This window comes from Pongo pygmaeus, chromosome 13, assembly GCF_028885625.2.
Source record: "Pongo pygmaeus isolate AG05252 chromosome 13, NHGRI_mPonPyg2-v2.0_pri, whole genome shotgun sequence".
Lineage (NCBI taxonomy): Eukaryota > Metazoa > Chordata > Mammalia > Primates > Hominidae > Pongo > Pongo pygmaeus.
The window spans coordinates 58,627,943-58,642,455 of record NC_072386.2 but is presented as its reverse complement, the minus strand read 5'-3'; the positions used below and the strand labels follow the sequence as shown (position 1 = coordinate 58,642,455).

Below are 14,513 nucleotides of genomic sequence, written 5' to 3'. Positions count from 1 at the left end.
CTACCCCTTCGTGGAGTGGCCTGAATTAGTTTTTCAGGGTTGTACTCCCCTTGGCCAAGAGGGGGGTCCATTTAGTCAGTTGGGGGGCTTTGAATTTTAATTTTGGTTTACATATCCATCCATCATTTGTTGTTGTTGTTGTTGAGAGACGGAGTCTCGCTCTGTTACCAGGCTGGAGTGCAGTGGCGCAATCTCGGCTCACTGCAACCTCCACCTCCGGGATTCAAGCAATTCTCCTGCCTTAGCCTCCGCAGTAGCTGGGACTATAGGCGTGCACCACCATGCCCGGCTAATTTTTGTATTTTTAGTAGCGATGGGGTTTCACCGTGTTGGCCAGGATGGTCTCGATCTCTTGACCTCATGATCCGCCCGCCTCGGCCTCCCAAAGTGCCAGGATTACAGGCATGAGCCACCGCGCCTGGCATCCATCCATCATTGTTTATTGAGCGTCCATAATTCCAGGCACTGTGGTTGCTGATACAGTGGTAACAAAGATTGATAATCAACATGTTATGGAGCTCACAGTCTTGCGCAGGAGAGAGATGATAACGTAAAAGTATTTACAAAGTCACGTAAGTGCTATGATGGGGTAATTATAGGATACTACAGGAGCATATGAGAGTGGTCTGGTCTTGACTTGGTGGGGGTGGTGACAGCATGAGTTTCTGAGATGAGAGAGATGAGGAGTTGGCCAGGTGAAAGACGGCAAGGAGGAAAGAGCATAGCAGAGGGGACAGTATGTACAGACCCAGAGGCCAGATGTCCTCATCTAGTACAGTGTTGGAGAGGCTGAAAAAGGGAGATTCTCAAACAGACTCAAGCTTGGCTGTATTGGGCCCTAGCTCTTGGGGTTCTGCAGTTCTGAAAGGTCTGCAGTTTACCCCTAGGGTTGCAATCTTCTTGTTCTTTTTAACTCCAGGTTAGGCATTTCTGTCCCTCACAGTTCAGGTTCAGCTCCAGCCCTCTTTGTCCCTTATAATGCATACAAACTCTTCAAACCTCCTGCATTTCCTGAATTATGGAACTGGTCACTGGATGCCCCCTTTTCCTTGCTGTATTTGTGTAGCTTTCTTTTGTCTTCAAGAGCTATCTAATTATTAAGATAATTGAATTGGGACCTCTCACTTCTCAGCTCATTGTTCTATAGGCTATAAAGCATTTTGGGGCTCCTTCTGGGAAAACATTAATCGATTTAAATCAAGGGCATGCACCCAAATGCTGCGGGGGCCAGCCAGGTGCCAGAAATGAGTGGCAGGCCCTATGGAACACTTAGCCTTCCTGGGCTGCTTTTTCTTTCTTGCTCTGCTGGAGACATGGCATAAGCACTATTTTACTTTTAAGGCTAATGTGGAAAAAAAAAAACAAAAACCCCACAGAGCCAACAGGATGATAAGCAGCAACTGTCATTAACTCTGTGCAGTGGTGATAGTTAGGAGGGCAGGAAGGGCTGTGAAGTGCAGACAAAATGCTTACATAAGATGCAATCGCAACTCAGCATAGCTGAATGGTGTCCTGTGGAAATGCAGGCCTACTGTGCACAAATATTACAACAGGAGACTGAAATCTGGATGATCTGGGGTATATGAAACTGACTGCTCTTTACATTGAGAAAATAATTATTAAAATTTAAAATATTCTGTTTAGGCCACTATATTGGGTTAAACAAAATGTGTTCATGGGCTCATCCAGTGGTTCTAAAACTCGGCTGTGCATTAGAATCACCTGGGGAGCTTTTAAAAGTCCCAATGTTCAAGTCACATGCCTGGGCAGTTAAGTCAATCTCTGGAGGCAGATTCAGTCATCAGTATTTTTTTTTTTTAGATTGAGTCTTGCTCTGTCACCCAGGTTGGAGTGCGGTGGTGCAATCTTGGATCACTGCAACCTCCGGCTCCTGGGTTCAAGCGATTCTCCTGCCTCAGCCTCCTAAGTAGCTGGGATTACAGGCACCTGCCACCACACCCAGCTAACTTGTGTATTTTTAGTAGAGATGGGGTTTCACCATGTTGGCCAGGCTGGTCTCGAACTCCTGACCTCAAGTGAGCTCCCTGCCTCGGCCTCCCAAAGTGTTGGGAATACAGGCGTGAGCCACCATGCCCAACCCCGTATTCTTTTTTTTTTTTAATGTCTCAGGTGATTTCAATGTGCAGTTAAAATTAAGAACCACTGCTTTTGATGTGCGTCGGTTTGTGAGCTCTGATTTATAGGGCATATTTTGGTAGAAGGATGTTGTGACTGTTATGTTTCACCTGGGCCTTCTGTTAATTGGCAGGTGTGCTGTATCACAGATGGTAAGTGCTGCAGACGAGATTTCAGAGGAAATCATCAAGCGCTCTCCTGTTCTGTTTCTCTTGAGGGCCTCAACTCTTCATCATGAAATGTGGGTTGTTACAGTGATAGCAGAAGAGGTCACTAAGAAACTCATATGCCATTATACTTCACATGAGTGCCGAAGCTCCTGTCACAGTCCATATTATCTGTATCTAACATCTTGTCCTGGGTACAGTTTCCCATTCAGCCACTTGGCTGTATTGTCTGTATGTTGCGTGATAATTACTAGGCATTATACATGTGCAGTCACATTGCAACCATGTGACAATGCCCACTTCTTGTGTAGATGTGCGCAAGAAATTCTCTTCAAGGTCTCAGAAGAACTGAGTACGGCAGGCCTTACAAGACACAGCCATGGTGGGCAAATAGCAGTGCCTGACATTCCTACCCCCATCCTCAGATAGTGGAGTTTCCCACAATCCCCCTCCTTGACTCTGTTCTCTCTCGGCTCACGTTCCTTGGCTAACACTCTCATACCTCTTAAATCTGTGCTGCCAATGCTTATCTACTAAGTTCAATCCCAAATTTCCAATGGCTAATTAGACATCTCTACCTGAATGTCTTAAGGACCTATGAACTCAATGTGTTCAATCCTGAATTCATTATTGTCTTCAATAAATTTGTTTCTTTCTTTCTCTTCCCCACCACTGCCTTGTCCCATTTGCTTTGCTTAAAAAAAAAGCTTTGCTTCCTTTATGTGGAAAGACACATAAAAGAAGAACTGAAAAACCAGGGCTCAGGACAGAAGGCAAGGAACTTATTGGCCAACAGCTGTAGAAACATGGACAGCCTTCTAAGATGCTGTATTTGGATGGCTCCTTTACAAATGCCTCAAGTCCCCTTGTGTCTCTGCTCAAGATTCAATTCCTGAGAGAGGGAAACTGATTGATCTATCTTGGGTCCTGTGGCCAACCCTGACTTTGACTCAGGTGAGTGGGTTAGATTGGGAACCCAACAGAATTAGATGAAATGGGATAGAAGTAATCCCTCAAAGATAAAACAGTGTGCTATTGCCAGGAAAAGAAGGAGAACTGCAAAATATGGGGAAAATAATTTTATAAAAATTGTCTCCCTTTTGTGGATTTAAACAATATATAAAAGTGACACATAAAATATAAGTAAATGCATTTGTGAGAAACCAATGTTTTACCTCATTTTTATTTTAATAAGTAAAGTAATTCATGCTCAAAATTAATTTCAGCAGTTCAGAAGCTTATAAAGTGAGAAGTAAAAATTTTCCTTCCTTTAATTTATGCTTCTCTAAGTTCCTAGTGCTATTCCCTAGGGGTAATCACTTTTGGCAGTTCTTATATGTCAGAAGAAATATTTTTAGGTAAGCAAGGTGGGCCTATTTCTAGGACTACTTTCTTTTCAGGTCCCAACAACATTACAGTGCTCATTATCATGTGTGTCAAGCCACTTCTATAAATATTATGGCAACCGGGCACAGTGGCTCACGTCTATAATCCCAGCACTTTGGGAGGCCGAGGCAGGCGGATCACCTGAGGTTGCGAGTTCGAGACCAGCCTGGCCAACATGGAGAAACCCCGTCTCTACTAAAAATACAAAATTAGCTGGGCATGGTGGCACATGCCTGTAATCCCAGCTACTCGGGAGGCTGAGGCAGGAGAATTGCTTGAACCCGGGAGCTGGAGGTTGCGGTGAGCCGATATCGTGCCATTGCGTTCCAGCCCGGGTAACAAGAGCAAAACTCGGTCTCAAAAAAAAAGAAAAAAAAATTATGGCAAAATTAATGGTACCAAGGGATGAATGATTGCCCAAACTTTAAATAAATGTAGTACTTTATAAATTATTGTCATTAAGTTATTTCTGAACTTCCTGACTCCCATAATTTTTCATCTTTCATATAACAAAGGCCATGCCAATTTTTAAATCAACATTTTATGGATCATAAATCTGACATAGAAACTTTGTGTTCAAAAGTGTTCTTTTACACTGTTCTGCTAATAAGGAGAAAACAAACTATTAATAGAAGCTGGCTTGTCAAAATCCAGGTATGATAAGTATTTCTGGACCAGAACATGCAGTGTTATGTAAATAATTCCCTGAGTGATAGAGATTTGTAGTTTATTTCTTGTTTGAATCCTGGTCGAGTTTGTTCTTTTCTTTGCTCCCATCAATATTTTGGAGATAGAGAGGAAGTTAGAATTGAATGATCCAAGCCTTATGCAATTAGCCATTTGGAAACTGCTATATAAACAGTAAAGAGGAGAATCAGCTGGCATGACTGCCAGTGAGCAGTTTTTTGGGAGAAGAATGGTCTTGATTGCCTTTCATTGGGCATACAGGAAAACAGAGTTGGCTTTCACCTCTTCATTTGGCCCCCTAGGCAAGCTCCAAGCAGATCATGCAGAGGCATTGTATCTTGCTACACAAATCTTTTCCTTCTGAAACGGTTTATCTGAATGCAAAAGGATCCCTGTTTCCTTGGCATGCTAAGGACTCCCTTGCTCCCGAAGGCCATGGAGAAAAGCAGAATGGAAAGTGGAGAGAAATAACAAATGTAATTATTCTGCAGCTTGTTCTGGGATAAATACTTGATGTTCTGACCTGTAAACGAAGCATGGGGACATTTCTAGCGTGCAGCATATGTTCCCTCTAGACCCCTGTGTCTTCCTAATTGAACTTCAGAGATTAATGCCACAAGAATTTGTCATGGAATGGCACAGGCTGCTTCTAAACTGTCCCACTTCTAAGGCATGGGTCCAAGAGAATGGCTTCACACTAATTGCTCTTTGTGTATAAATTTCTACTGAATAATCTGGAGGTAAGTCAGAAATGGGCAGAATTTTAGCAGACCTACTGTGATGAAAATGAAGAGGAAATCACTGAGATTATGGGGGGAGTCGTGGAATTTCCATCTGCCAGGGATTTGCCTTGACCCAAAGCACAAGGGGCAATTGACCCCCCTGCTATGTTCTTGTTGAGGGAATGTGGGTTTCCCTTTTGTGGAAGTTCAGATGATCAACAGTAGATTTTTCTCCTTTCCTCCTCTTCCTCTCTAACCTGACCGTCTCTGAATATACAGTCAGTACCCAAGTCCTGGCCAGATTAAACCGTAAACTCGGTACCCAAGTCCTGGCCAGATTAAACCGTAAACTCGGAACCAGGCCTTGCACACGATAGACACCTGCTTGACCAACATCTGCTGAACTGAGTGGCAAGAATTCACAGTCACAATAGAAACCTTCTACTTGGAGTCAAGTAATCAGGAATTCCTCTCCAATTTGCATGGTTTCAGCCTGCAGGGCTGGGTGAAAGGGTGTTGTTTACTTGCACTAGGTACAGGCGATATAGCCAGGGTGGGTAGGCAGAATTAGCTGTCAAACTTAAAGGGCAAGATGGAGAGAAAATAGGAGGATAAATGGATATTCCTGTAGCTGAGTGTTTATGATGTAGGACAGAATCTTTGTACAGAATTGACTGGGGAGAGCAGCTCAGAACCCACCCTGTGATGGCTGAGTGCTGGCTGTCTTCTGGAGGGTGTGTGGGGCTGACATGGTGGCCTGGGGGAGTGATGGAAGGCCCATCATCTATGTACTTTGACTTCTCATAAACTCCTATGGCATGTTTTTAATAATTGATAGAACAAGTAAACAGAAAGTCAATAAGAATATAGAAGACCTGAACACTACTACTAGCCAACTTGACCTAAGTGACATTTGTAGAACACTGTATCCCCAAACAGCAGAATACACCAGAATATACATCTTCTCAAGTGCATGTGGGCCATCTACCAAGATAGATCATATTCTGGGCCATAAAATGAGCCCCAAGAAGTGTAAAACATTTTAGGTCACACAGAGTATGCTTTCTAACAATGGAATTAAATCAGAAATCAATAGGAAAATTCTTGAAAAATCCCCAAGTATTTGGAAATGAAATAATATACTTTTAAATAGCTTATCGGTCAAAGAAGATGAAAAGAGAGCTTAGAAAATATTTTGAGCTGAATGAAAAGGAAAATACAACATACCAAAATTTGTGGGATGCTGCAAAAATAATACTTAGGAGGAAATTTATAGCACTAAGTGATTGTAATAGAAGAAAGATTTCAAATCAATGACCTTAGTTCCCACCTTAGGAAATAAAAGCAATTAAACCCAAAGCAAACAGAAGAAAGGAAGTCATATGTATGTGTTAAAATAAAACATTACATGCAGTAAAACTGAATTTTGGGGGGAAGTATACAGTTCTATGAGGTTTTTTTTGTTTGTTTTTGTTTTTGTTTTTTTTGAGATGGAGTTTCACTCTTATTGCCCAGGCTGGAGTGCAGTGGCACGATTTCTGCTCACTGCAACCTCTGCCTCCCAGATTCAAGCAATTCTCCTGCCTCAGCCTCCTGAGTAGCTGGGATTACAGGCATGCGCCACCACGCCTGGCTAATTTTTTGTATTTTTAGTAGAGACGAGGTTTCACTATGTTGGTCAGGCTGGTTTCGAACTCCTGACCTTGTGATCCGCCCTCCTCGGCCTCCCAAAGTGTTGGGATTACAGGCTTTAGCCACTGCGCCCGGCCAGTTCTATGAGTTTTAAAACAAATGTAGACCACCACCCAACACATTGTAACCACCAGCACAATCAGAATACAAACATGTCCCATCACTTCCCACATTCCCTCAGGCTGTCCCTTCATAGTCCAACCGTCCCCTAACCCCAAGCCCTGGCAATCACTGATCTGTTCTCTCACACTATAGTTTTGCCTTTTCTAGAATGTCATAGAAATGGATTCATACAGTAAGTCCCCTTTAGAGTTGGCTTCTCTCACTTGCATAATGCCTTTTGGATTTATCCATATTGTTGAGGGCAGCGGCGTGATCTTGGCTCACTGACCTCCCAGGCTCAAGAAATCTTCCCATCTCAGCCTCCCATGTAGCTGGGAATATAAGCGGAGGCCCAGCGGGGGTCGCGGCGCCGCAGCCAGCCCCAGGGGGCGCCACCTCCACCGCTGCCGCCGCCGCCAGACCCCCGCCCCGGCCGCCACCACTGCCATGGGCAACGCCCCCGCCAAGAAGGACACCGAGCAGGAGAAGAGCGCGACGGAGTTCCTAGTCAAAGCCAGAGGAGATTTCCTCTACAGATGGGGAAACCCCGCTCAAAACACCGCCAGCTCCGATCAGTTTGAACGGCTCAGGACGCTGGGCACCGGCTCCTTCGGGCGGGTGATGCTGGTGAGGCACCGGGAGACCGGCGGCCACTACGCCATGAAGATCCTTCACAAGCAGAAGCTGGTGAAGCTGAAGCAGGTCGAGCACACACTGAACGAGAAGCGCATCCTGCAGGCGATCGACTTTCCGTTCCTCGTCAAGCTCCAGTTCTCCTTTAAGGACAACTCCTACCTGTACCTGGTGATGGAGTACGTGCCGGGTGGGGAGATGTTCTCCCACCTACGGCGCGTCGGAAGTTTCAGCGAGCCCCATGCCTGTTTCTATGCCGCCCAGGTCGTCCTGGCCTTCCAGTACCTACACTCGCTTGACCTCATCCACCGCGACCTGAAGCCCGAGAATCTCCTCATCGACCAGCAGGGCTACCTGCGGGTGACGGACTTCGGTTTCGCCAAGCGCGTGAAGGGCCGTACTTGGACCTTGTGCGGGACCCCACAGTACCTGGCCCCCGAGATCATCCTGAGCAAAGGCTACAACAAGGCCGTGGACTGGTGGGCCCTAGGGGTGCTCATCTATGAGATGACTGTGGGCTTCCCACCCTTCTACGCCGACGAACCCATCCAGATCTACGAGAAGATCGTCTCTGGGAGGGTGCGGTTTCCCTCCAAACTCAGCTCTGACCTCAAGGATCTGCTGCGGAGCCTGCTCCAGGTGGACCTCACCAAGCGCTTCGGAAACCTCAGGAACGGGGTTGGCGACATCAAGAACCACAAGTGGTTCGCCACAACCAGCTGGATCGCCATCTATGAGAAGAAGGTGGAAGCCCCCTTCATCCCGAAGTACACAGGCCCTGGGGATGCCAGTAACTTTGACGACTACGAGGAGGAAGAGCTCCGGATCTCCATCAATGAGAAGTGTGCCAAGGAGTTTTCTGAGTTTTAGGGGTGTGCTTGTGCCCCTGTGGGTTTTCTTTCCTTTTCTTTTTCTTTTTGGTGGGTTGGGGGATGGGAGGGTTGGACTGAACAGCCAGAGGGCCCCAGAGTTCCTTGTATCTAATTTCACCCTCACCCCACCCTCCAGGGTTGAGGGAGCAGGAAGCCCAGATATTTGGAGGAACAGAAACACCAGCTGCTCCCTCACCCCCTATGCCTTCCTGGCCCCTCTATGCTTCTCTCTTCCTCCTCCCACAGGGTCCCCCTTGCCCCAGTTCACTTCTGCGTGTTTTAAATGAGTTTGTCAGCTCTATTCAGGCCAGGTCTTGCTGGTGTATCCAGGGACAGGGTGTGGAAAGAGGGGCTCAAACTTAACTCCAGCCCCTAACAGGCACCACTTACTAAGAGAGGATGAGTGAAAAGCACACCTGTCCTTCGGAGTAATACTGCCTGGGAAGGAGAGAGGTTTAGTGCCATGTTCAGTGGGCTGTTTGCTAGAATAAAAAATTAAAAAAAAAAAATCTTACTTAAGTTCCACCAGTGTCCCCGTTCCTCCTTCCTCTACTTCCACCCCTCCCACCCTTCCCACCTTCCCACCTTCCCACCTTCCCGTGTCTCCCCATTCCCCAGATCCATTTTAACAAATCCAGGAAGCCCACTACGACCCCTGGCTAATTATTGTATTTTTAGTAGAGATGAGGTTTTGCCACGTTGGCCAGGCTGGCCTTGAACTCCTGACCTCAGGTGATCCACCTGCCTTGGCCTCCCAAAGTGCTGGGATTACAGGTGTGAACCACCGCCCCTGGCCTGTTTTCTTTCTTAATAGAAAAGTGAGGAGCCGCTGGCAAGCCACCTCATTCATCTTCATATTTCCCCCTCTCATCACTTCTCCCCATCCCAGGAGGAGCTCTCAGGCCTGGGGTGGGGCCCCAGGTAGGCTCAGGGTGATTTGACCTGCTTGCTGTGAAAGGATGAGATTTCCTCTTGAACAGTGTGCTGTTGTAAACATATGTCAAAACTATTACCAATAAGGCCGGGTGCTGTAATCCTAGCACTTTGGGAGGCCAAGGCAAGCTGATCACTTGATGTCAGGAGTTTGAGAACAGCCGGGCTAACATGGCAAAACCTCGTCTCTACTAAAAAATACAAAAATAGTTGGGCGTAGTGGCATGCGCCTGTAATCCCAGCTACTTGGGAGGCTGAGGCAGGAGAATCGCTTGAACCTGGGAGGCAGAGGTTGCAGTGAGCCGAGATCGCATCACTGCACTCCAGCCTGGGTGACAGAATGAGACTCTGTCTCAATAAAACAAAACAAAAAACCAACTATTACCAATAAAGTTTTGTTTAAAAAGAACTGGCAAAACTCATCTATGATGCTGGAAGTCATAATAGTTACCTTTGAGGATGGCATTGGTGGAGAGGGGACATGAAAGAGCCAGCAGGTGGCCGGGCATGGTGGCTCACGCCTGTAATCACAGCACTTTGGGAGGCCGAGGCGGGCGGATTATGAGGTCAGGAGTTCAAGACCAGCCTGGCCAACATGGTGAAACCCTGTCTCTACTAAAAACACAAAAAATTAGCCAGGCATGGTGGCAGGTGCCTGTAATCCCACCTACTTGGGAGGCTGAGGCAGGGGAATTGCTTAAACCCGGGATGCAGAGGTTGCAGTGAGCTGAGACTGCACCACTGCACTCCAGCCTGGGTGACAGAGACTCTGTCTCAAAAAAAGAAAAAAAAGAGCCAGCAGGTTAGCTGCAAATGTTTTATATGCGCTTTAGGTGCTGGGCACATGGGTCTACACATATGTAAAAATTCACTGGACTATACAGTTCATAGCTGTGCACTCTAGCATATGTAAGTTATACCTTAGTCATTAAAAAATGGTTGAAAATGTTGAGGTTTTTTGAGACAGGTGAGACAACACAGGCAGGCCACGGGTGATTCAAGTGGGGATACAGTTTTGAGGATCACAGCCTTATGGTATTGAAATGGCTTTTGAGTTAGGTCTTAAAATAAAGGTTCTTAACATTTCTTGGGTCCAGGTCACTGTGAATTTGATAAAAAGTATAGTCTTTCTCTTCATGAAAAAAAAAAACACCCCATATACACAAAAGCATACCCAACTTGTGTGTATGATTTCATGGCCCTATTAACATTTATCTATGACTCTTCTAGAAATCAGTGGGTCCTAGGCTAAGAACCCTGCTTAAATGGGTAGATTTACAAATGGGAGGGGGGAAGAGTGGGATTCACCTATGAAAACCCATGTAGTAAAGGAGAGTGGTAGCACATATAAATACTAGAGAGAGAGAGGCAGAGAATCCTCAATCATCTACTTCTGCAGAATTCCCTGTTGACATCCTAACCTAGGATGTAAGACATCCTAGCTTTCCAGCACTGACTCTGAAGGTGAAACTGCTACTTATGCTGAGTAACTATGGCTCTGGGCTACATTTACAAAAGTTTACAGCATGCTTGCTTACAAGAATCAGCTTGTTTTAACTTGAAGCATTTAACACTGAGCATCTTACTCATCAGGAATATCTTTCTGCAGCCATGATCATTTTGCTTTCTAATGATTTTTCTCTCAGCCTCTTATGTCTCTGTTGCTAGGGTCACTTACCAGGTGGTGTAAACTGTATTAATTGATTAAAATATTCATTGCTGAGTCCATTCCCATCTGAGAAGTGTACATCCCACACCTTTGACTCCAGACCTGTCAATGTCACTCACGTTGGTGGATGGAATGCAAGTAGAAATGCTGTCAGCTGCACTGAGACAGAAGCTTTGTGAGCTCTCATTGGTTCCACCATTGCTCTTTTTCTACTGCCATGAAAGTTGCCTGTCCCACATAGGGGCTGCTTTGGACCCCAGAGTGAAGAAGACTCTTGGAGCAGAGCTGCAGCTGGTCGCCACATGTGAGGGAGACGTAAAACTATGTTAGTGAAAGCTCCTATGATTTTGGGATTGTTTGTTACCATAGCATAACATAGTGAAAGCTGACTAATATACCAGGACATTTGGGAAAGTCTTTTGGATGAGTTGAGCAGAAGCTGCTATTGAAGTTTTTTCCATTTTTATCCATCACGAAATTCAGTTTATTTAGGATTTCTGAATATCTCAAATGAGGAGTATTTGGGTTATTTTTAATAAAAGAAATGTAGAGACCATAAATCACTGGAATTAATGTACCACCACAATTGAGAACAAAATATTTTATTTCTCTCACAAAACTATAGTTTACAGTAGTATTTACTAAATAAATTACATAATTTCTCTTTTACAAGCAATAAACTAGATCACAAATATTTCAAAGACGATGTATGTACACGACATAAGGCCTTTTATAAATAGCTTTGCTTTTCTCATTTCACTAGTAAACAGTGAAAAAATCTTTATAGAAGCTAGTTTTCTATAAAGTATAGGCAGACCTAGTATATTGATCTTTAAATGAAACCAATTTAAACTTTCAATGACATGAACTATAATTTTGCAAAAGAATTTATACTTAATTTACCATTTGCGTGGATGGATTTTTAAAATTATATAAGCAGATTATGTATGTTGCTTATGTATAATCACTGGATGCATGCACAATGAAATAATGCAAAAGTCCATAGGAAAATAGCACTTCCAACTCCAAAAAGGTGATTGGCAATGGTATAGAAAGCAGCTTAAATATAGTTCATGCAGTTCTTCACAGTTCAGCAAGCAACAGCAAATGATAGAATAGGGTAGTATTTTTCACATCCCATCTGCTGATCAGCCTGAAGTTGACATCTCGAAAACTCTTGTCAGGTTGATGATTTCTCTGTGTGTAGTGGGGCTCAGTCAAGTTGCTGTGGATAATTCTGGAGCGGAGAAACTTCTCTGCTATAACTGTGCTCACATCTCATCCATGTGCTTAGGTGGTCACCATTTTCACTTACTGGGGGGTAGCAAAAAAGAAAGCAGGTGTGAGACTAGATTTTGGCATCAATTTGTAACCTCTCCCCATGAGTCGCAACATAAGTTTGTTATTTCTCCCAATCACTTGTGTCTGGAAAATGGGGTGCATTATGTTTGGGATTCTTCTGCAATGATCAGCATAGCATGTGCTGCTTTGGTGGACCTGAAACCTGTTAATTACACCAGTGTTTATCAAGATTGAGTCCTGACTACATCACAGCACTGTGCTCGGGACTTGGAAGGAAGCCACACTGACTAAGACACCCTCCTGCCCTCCAAGTGTGCAGGGATGAGGGGATGTGCTGTGGTATATTAGACCTGAAGCCAAAAAGTACAACTTGAACATGGCCTTGAACTTGTAAATGTTTTTTTCCAAACAATATCACTTTGGCTGGGTGGTAACAATATGTTCAGCAAATGGTAGCTATTTAAAATCAGAGCCAGCTAACTCAACCTGTGACAGCAGCACTATGATATATGTGGGGAAAGCAATATTATATTCAGCCTTTAGAGACAGACACATTGGGTCAAATCATCTGATTTCCTATTATTTTTTATTTATTTATTTTTTAGACAGAGTCTCACTCTGCTGCCCAGGCTGGAGTGCAGTGGCAAGATCTCGGCTCACTGCAACCTCTGCCTCCCACGTACACGAGATTCTCCTGCCTCAGCCTCCTGAGTAGCTGGGACTACAGGTGCCTGCCATCATGCCTGGCTAATTTTTTGTATTTTTAGTAGAGATGGGGTTTCGCTGTGTTAGCCAGGATGGTCTTGAACTCCTGACCTCATGATCCGCCTACCTTGGCCTCCCAAAGTGCTGGGATTACAGGCGTGAGCCACCTCACTCGGCCTGATTTCCTAATTATTTCATCTATAGAATATTATGCAACATCTTCTTGGAACCTTATTGTTTCATCTGTAAAATGGAGGTAACAAACTCTACTTTATAGGGTGGTGGTGAGGGATAAATTTTTCCATGGGGAAAATGAAGTGTTTTACACACACACGATATACACAAATCATATATTTATAATTGAGTACTGTACCTGGCATGTGCTAGTACCCCCAAAATTGTAGTGAAGAAGGTTGGAGCTGGGGGTCACAGGGACTGGTGCAGCTCAGCACCTTTAATTGGAGGCTGAAAAAACTTGAGTAAAAAGTTTGAAATAACTCTGAAAATTATTAGGAAAGAGAACATGTCACATACAGGGAATTCCTGTTCAACAATATTTTATCTGAGCCTATTGTGCACTGTAATTTTTATGAACTTACTATTTTGTTTTATACTTTGGCCGCTCCCTCTCATTCACCTAAGCTAGAAAGGTTTGCTTGCCTAAATGCACAACATGGTCATGCTTTTACTCAAAAATAATCTTTAGGAAGAGGTGAGTGTAAGGTGCTATAAGCTATAGCAGTGGGCAAGTGGGACATTGCCCACATTCCCAGGACAGCTGTCTTTAGGGTGGACTTGTGGATTTCATTCAGCCTCAGTCTGATAACTTTGATGTATGGTGCAGGTCTTTACTCACAAAACCAGTGACATACAAAATAACCCACATAAAATGATGAGGTCCTACTGATTAGATTTAGAAGTCCTGCGTTCTTAAAAAACAAAGCAAAACAAAAACAAAAAGAGGTGATAGTTTTGCTTTCCTCGTTCTATAGATCACACTGGAGTTCTGTGTCTCACTTCCAGTGCCAGACTCTGAGAGGGACAGTGAGTAACCTGAATGATGCCTGAGGAGATCCACCAGTGAAGGGCCCTGGAGCCAGGACCCTAGGGGAATGGCTAATGGCCTGGGCTTTTTGGTCTAGAAAATAGGAGAGGTAGAGACAGGGCATAATAGTTGTCTTTGAGTCTCTGAAGACTAGCCTCAGGGAAGAAAGGCTTAGGTATTAGTTTAGTCCCAGTATTGCTGAAAGATGTGACACTGTCACCAGCAATAGTGGCACAGATGCTGTGATCCTGGGGTCGGGAGGTGAGGAATCTCAGAATGTGTGAAGGGCATAGAGTTGTAAAGCTGCACCCCCTCCACTCTTTCTTCATTAAGGATCCTGAAATTTATGTCCTCCCCCAGCACATGTCATGTGTACATGACGCAAGCCCTCCCTAGATACATGGGCCCAGTATGCCATCTGCTGAGACCCTGTGGTTAAGAATGATCCCAGAAGCTAGAACC

General features: G+C 44.6%; 2 protein-coding genes across 10 annotated transcripts in view; one reads left to right on the top strand and one right to left on the bottom strand.

Moving 5' to 3' along the window:
* The first annotated feature begins 7,318 nt into the window (after positions 1 to 7,318).
* PRKACG (protein kinase cAMP-activated catalytic subunit gamma) lies at positions 7,319 to 9,182 on the top strand. Its single transcript, XM_054501568.2, has one exon. It carries the CDS (start codon positions 7,340 to 7,342, stop codon positions 8,393 to 8,395), a length of 1,056 nt encoding a protein of 351 aa, XP_054357543.1. The 5' UTR covers positions 7,319 to 7,339; the 3' UTR covers positions 8,396 to 9,182.
* Positions 9,183 to 11,585: 2,403 nt separating this feature from the next.
* The window catches only part of PIP5K1B (phosphatidylinositol-4-phosphate 5-kinase type 1 beta), a 375,712-nt gene continuing 372,784 nt past the window's right edge, over positions 11,586 to 14,513 (bottom strand). For 5 of the 9 annotated variants that reach the window (XM_054501560.1, XM_054501562.1, XM_054501561.2 and 2 more), the window contains one exon: positions 11,586 to 12,313. In XM_054501560.1, coding sequence (XP_054357535.1) covers positions 12,311 to 12,313 — 3 coding nt within the window. In that variant the 3' untranslated portion in view covers positions 11,586 to 12,310. The remainder of the gene's footprint in view (positions 12,314 to 14,513) is intronic. The other 4 variants (XM_054501563.2, XM_054501566.2, XM_054501564.2 and 1 more) reach the window with 1 other exon arrangement.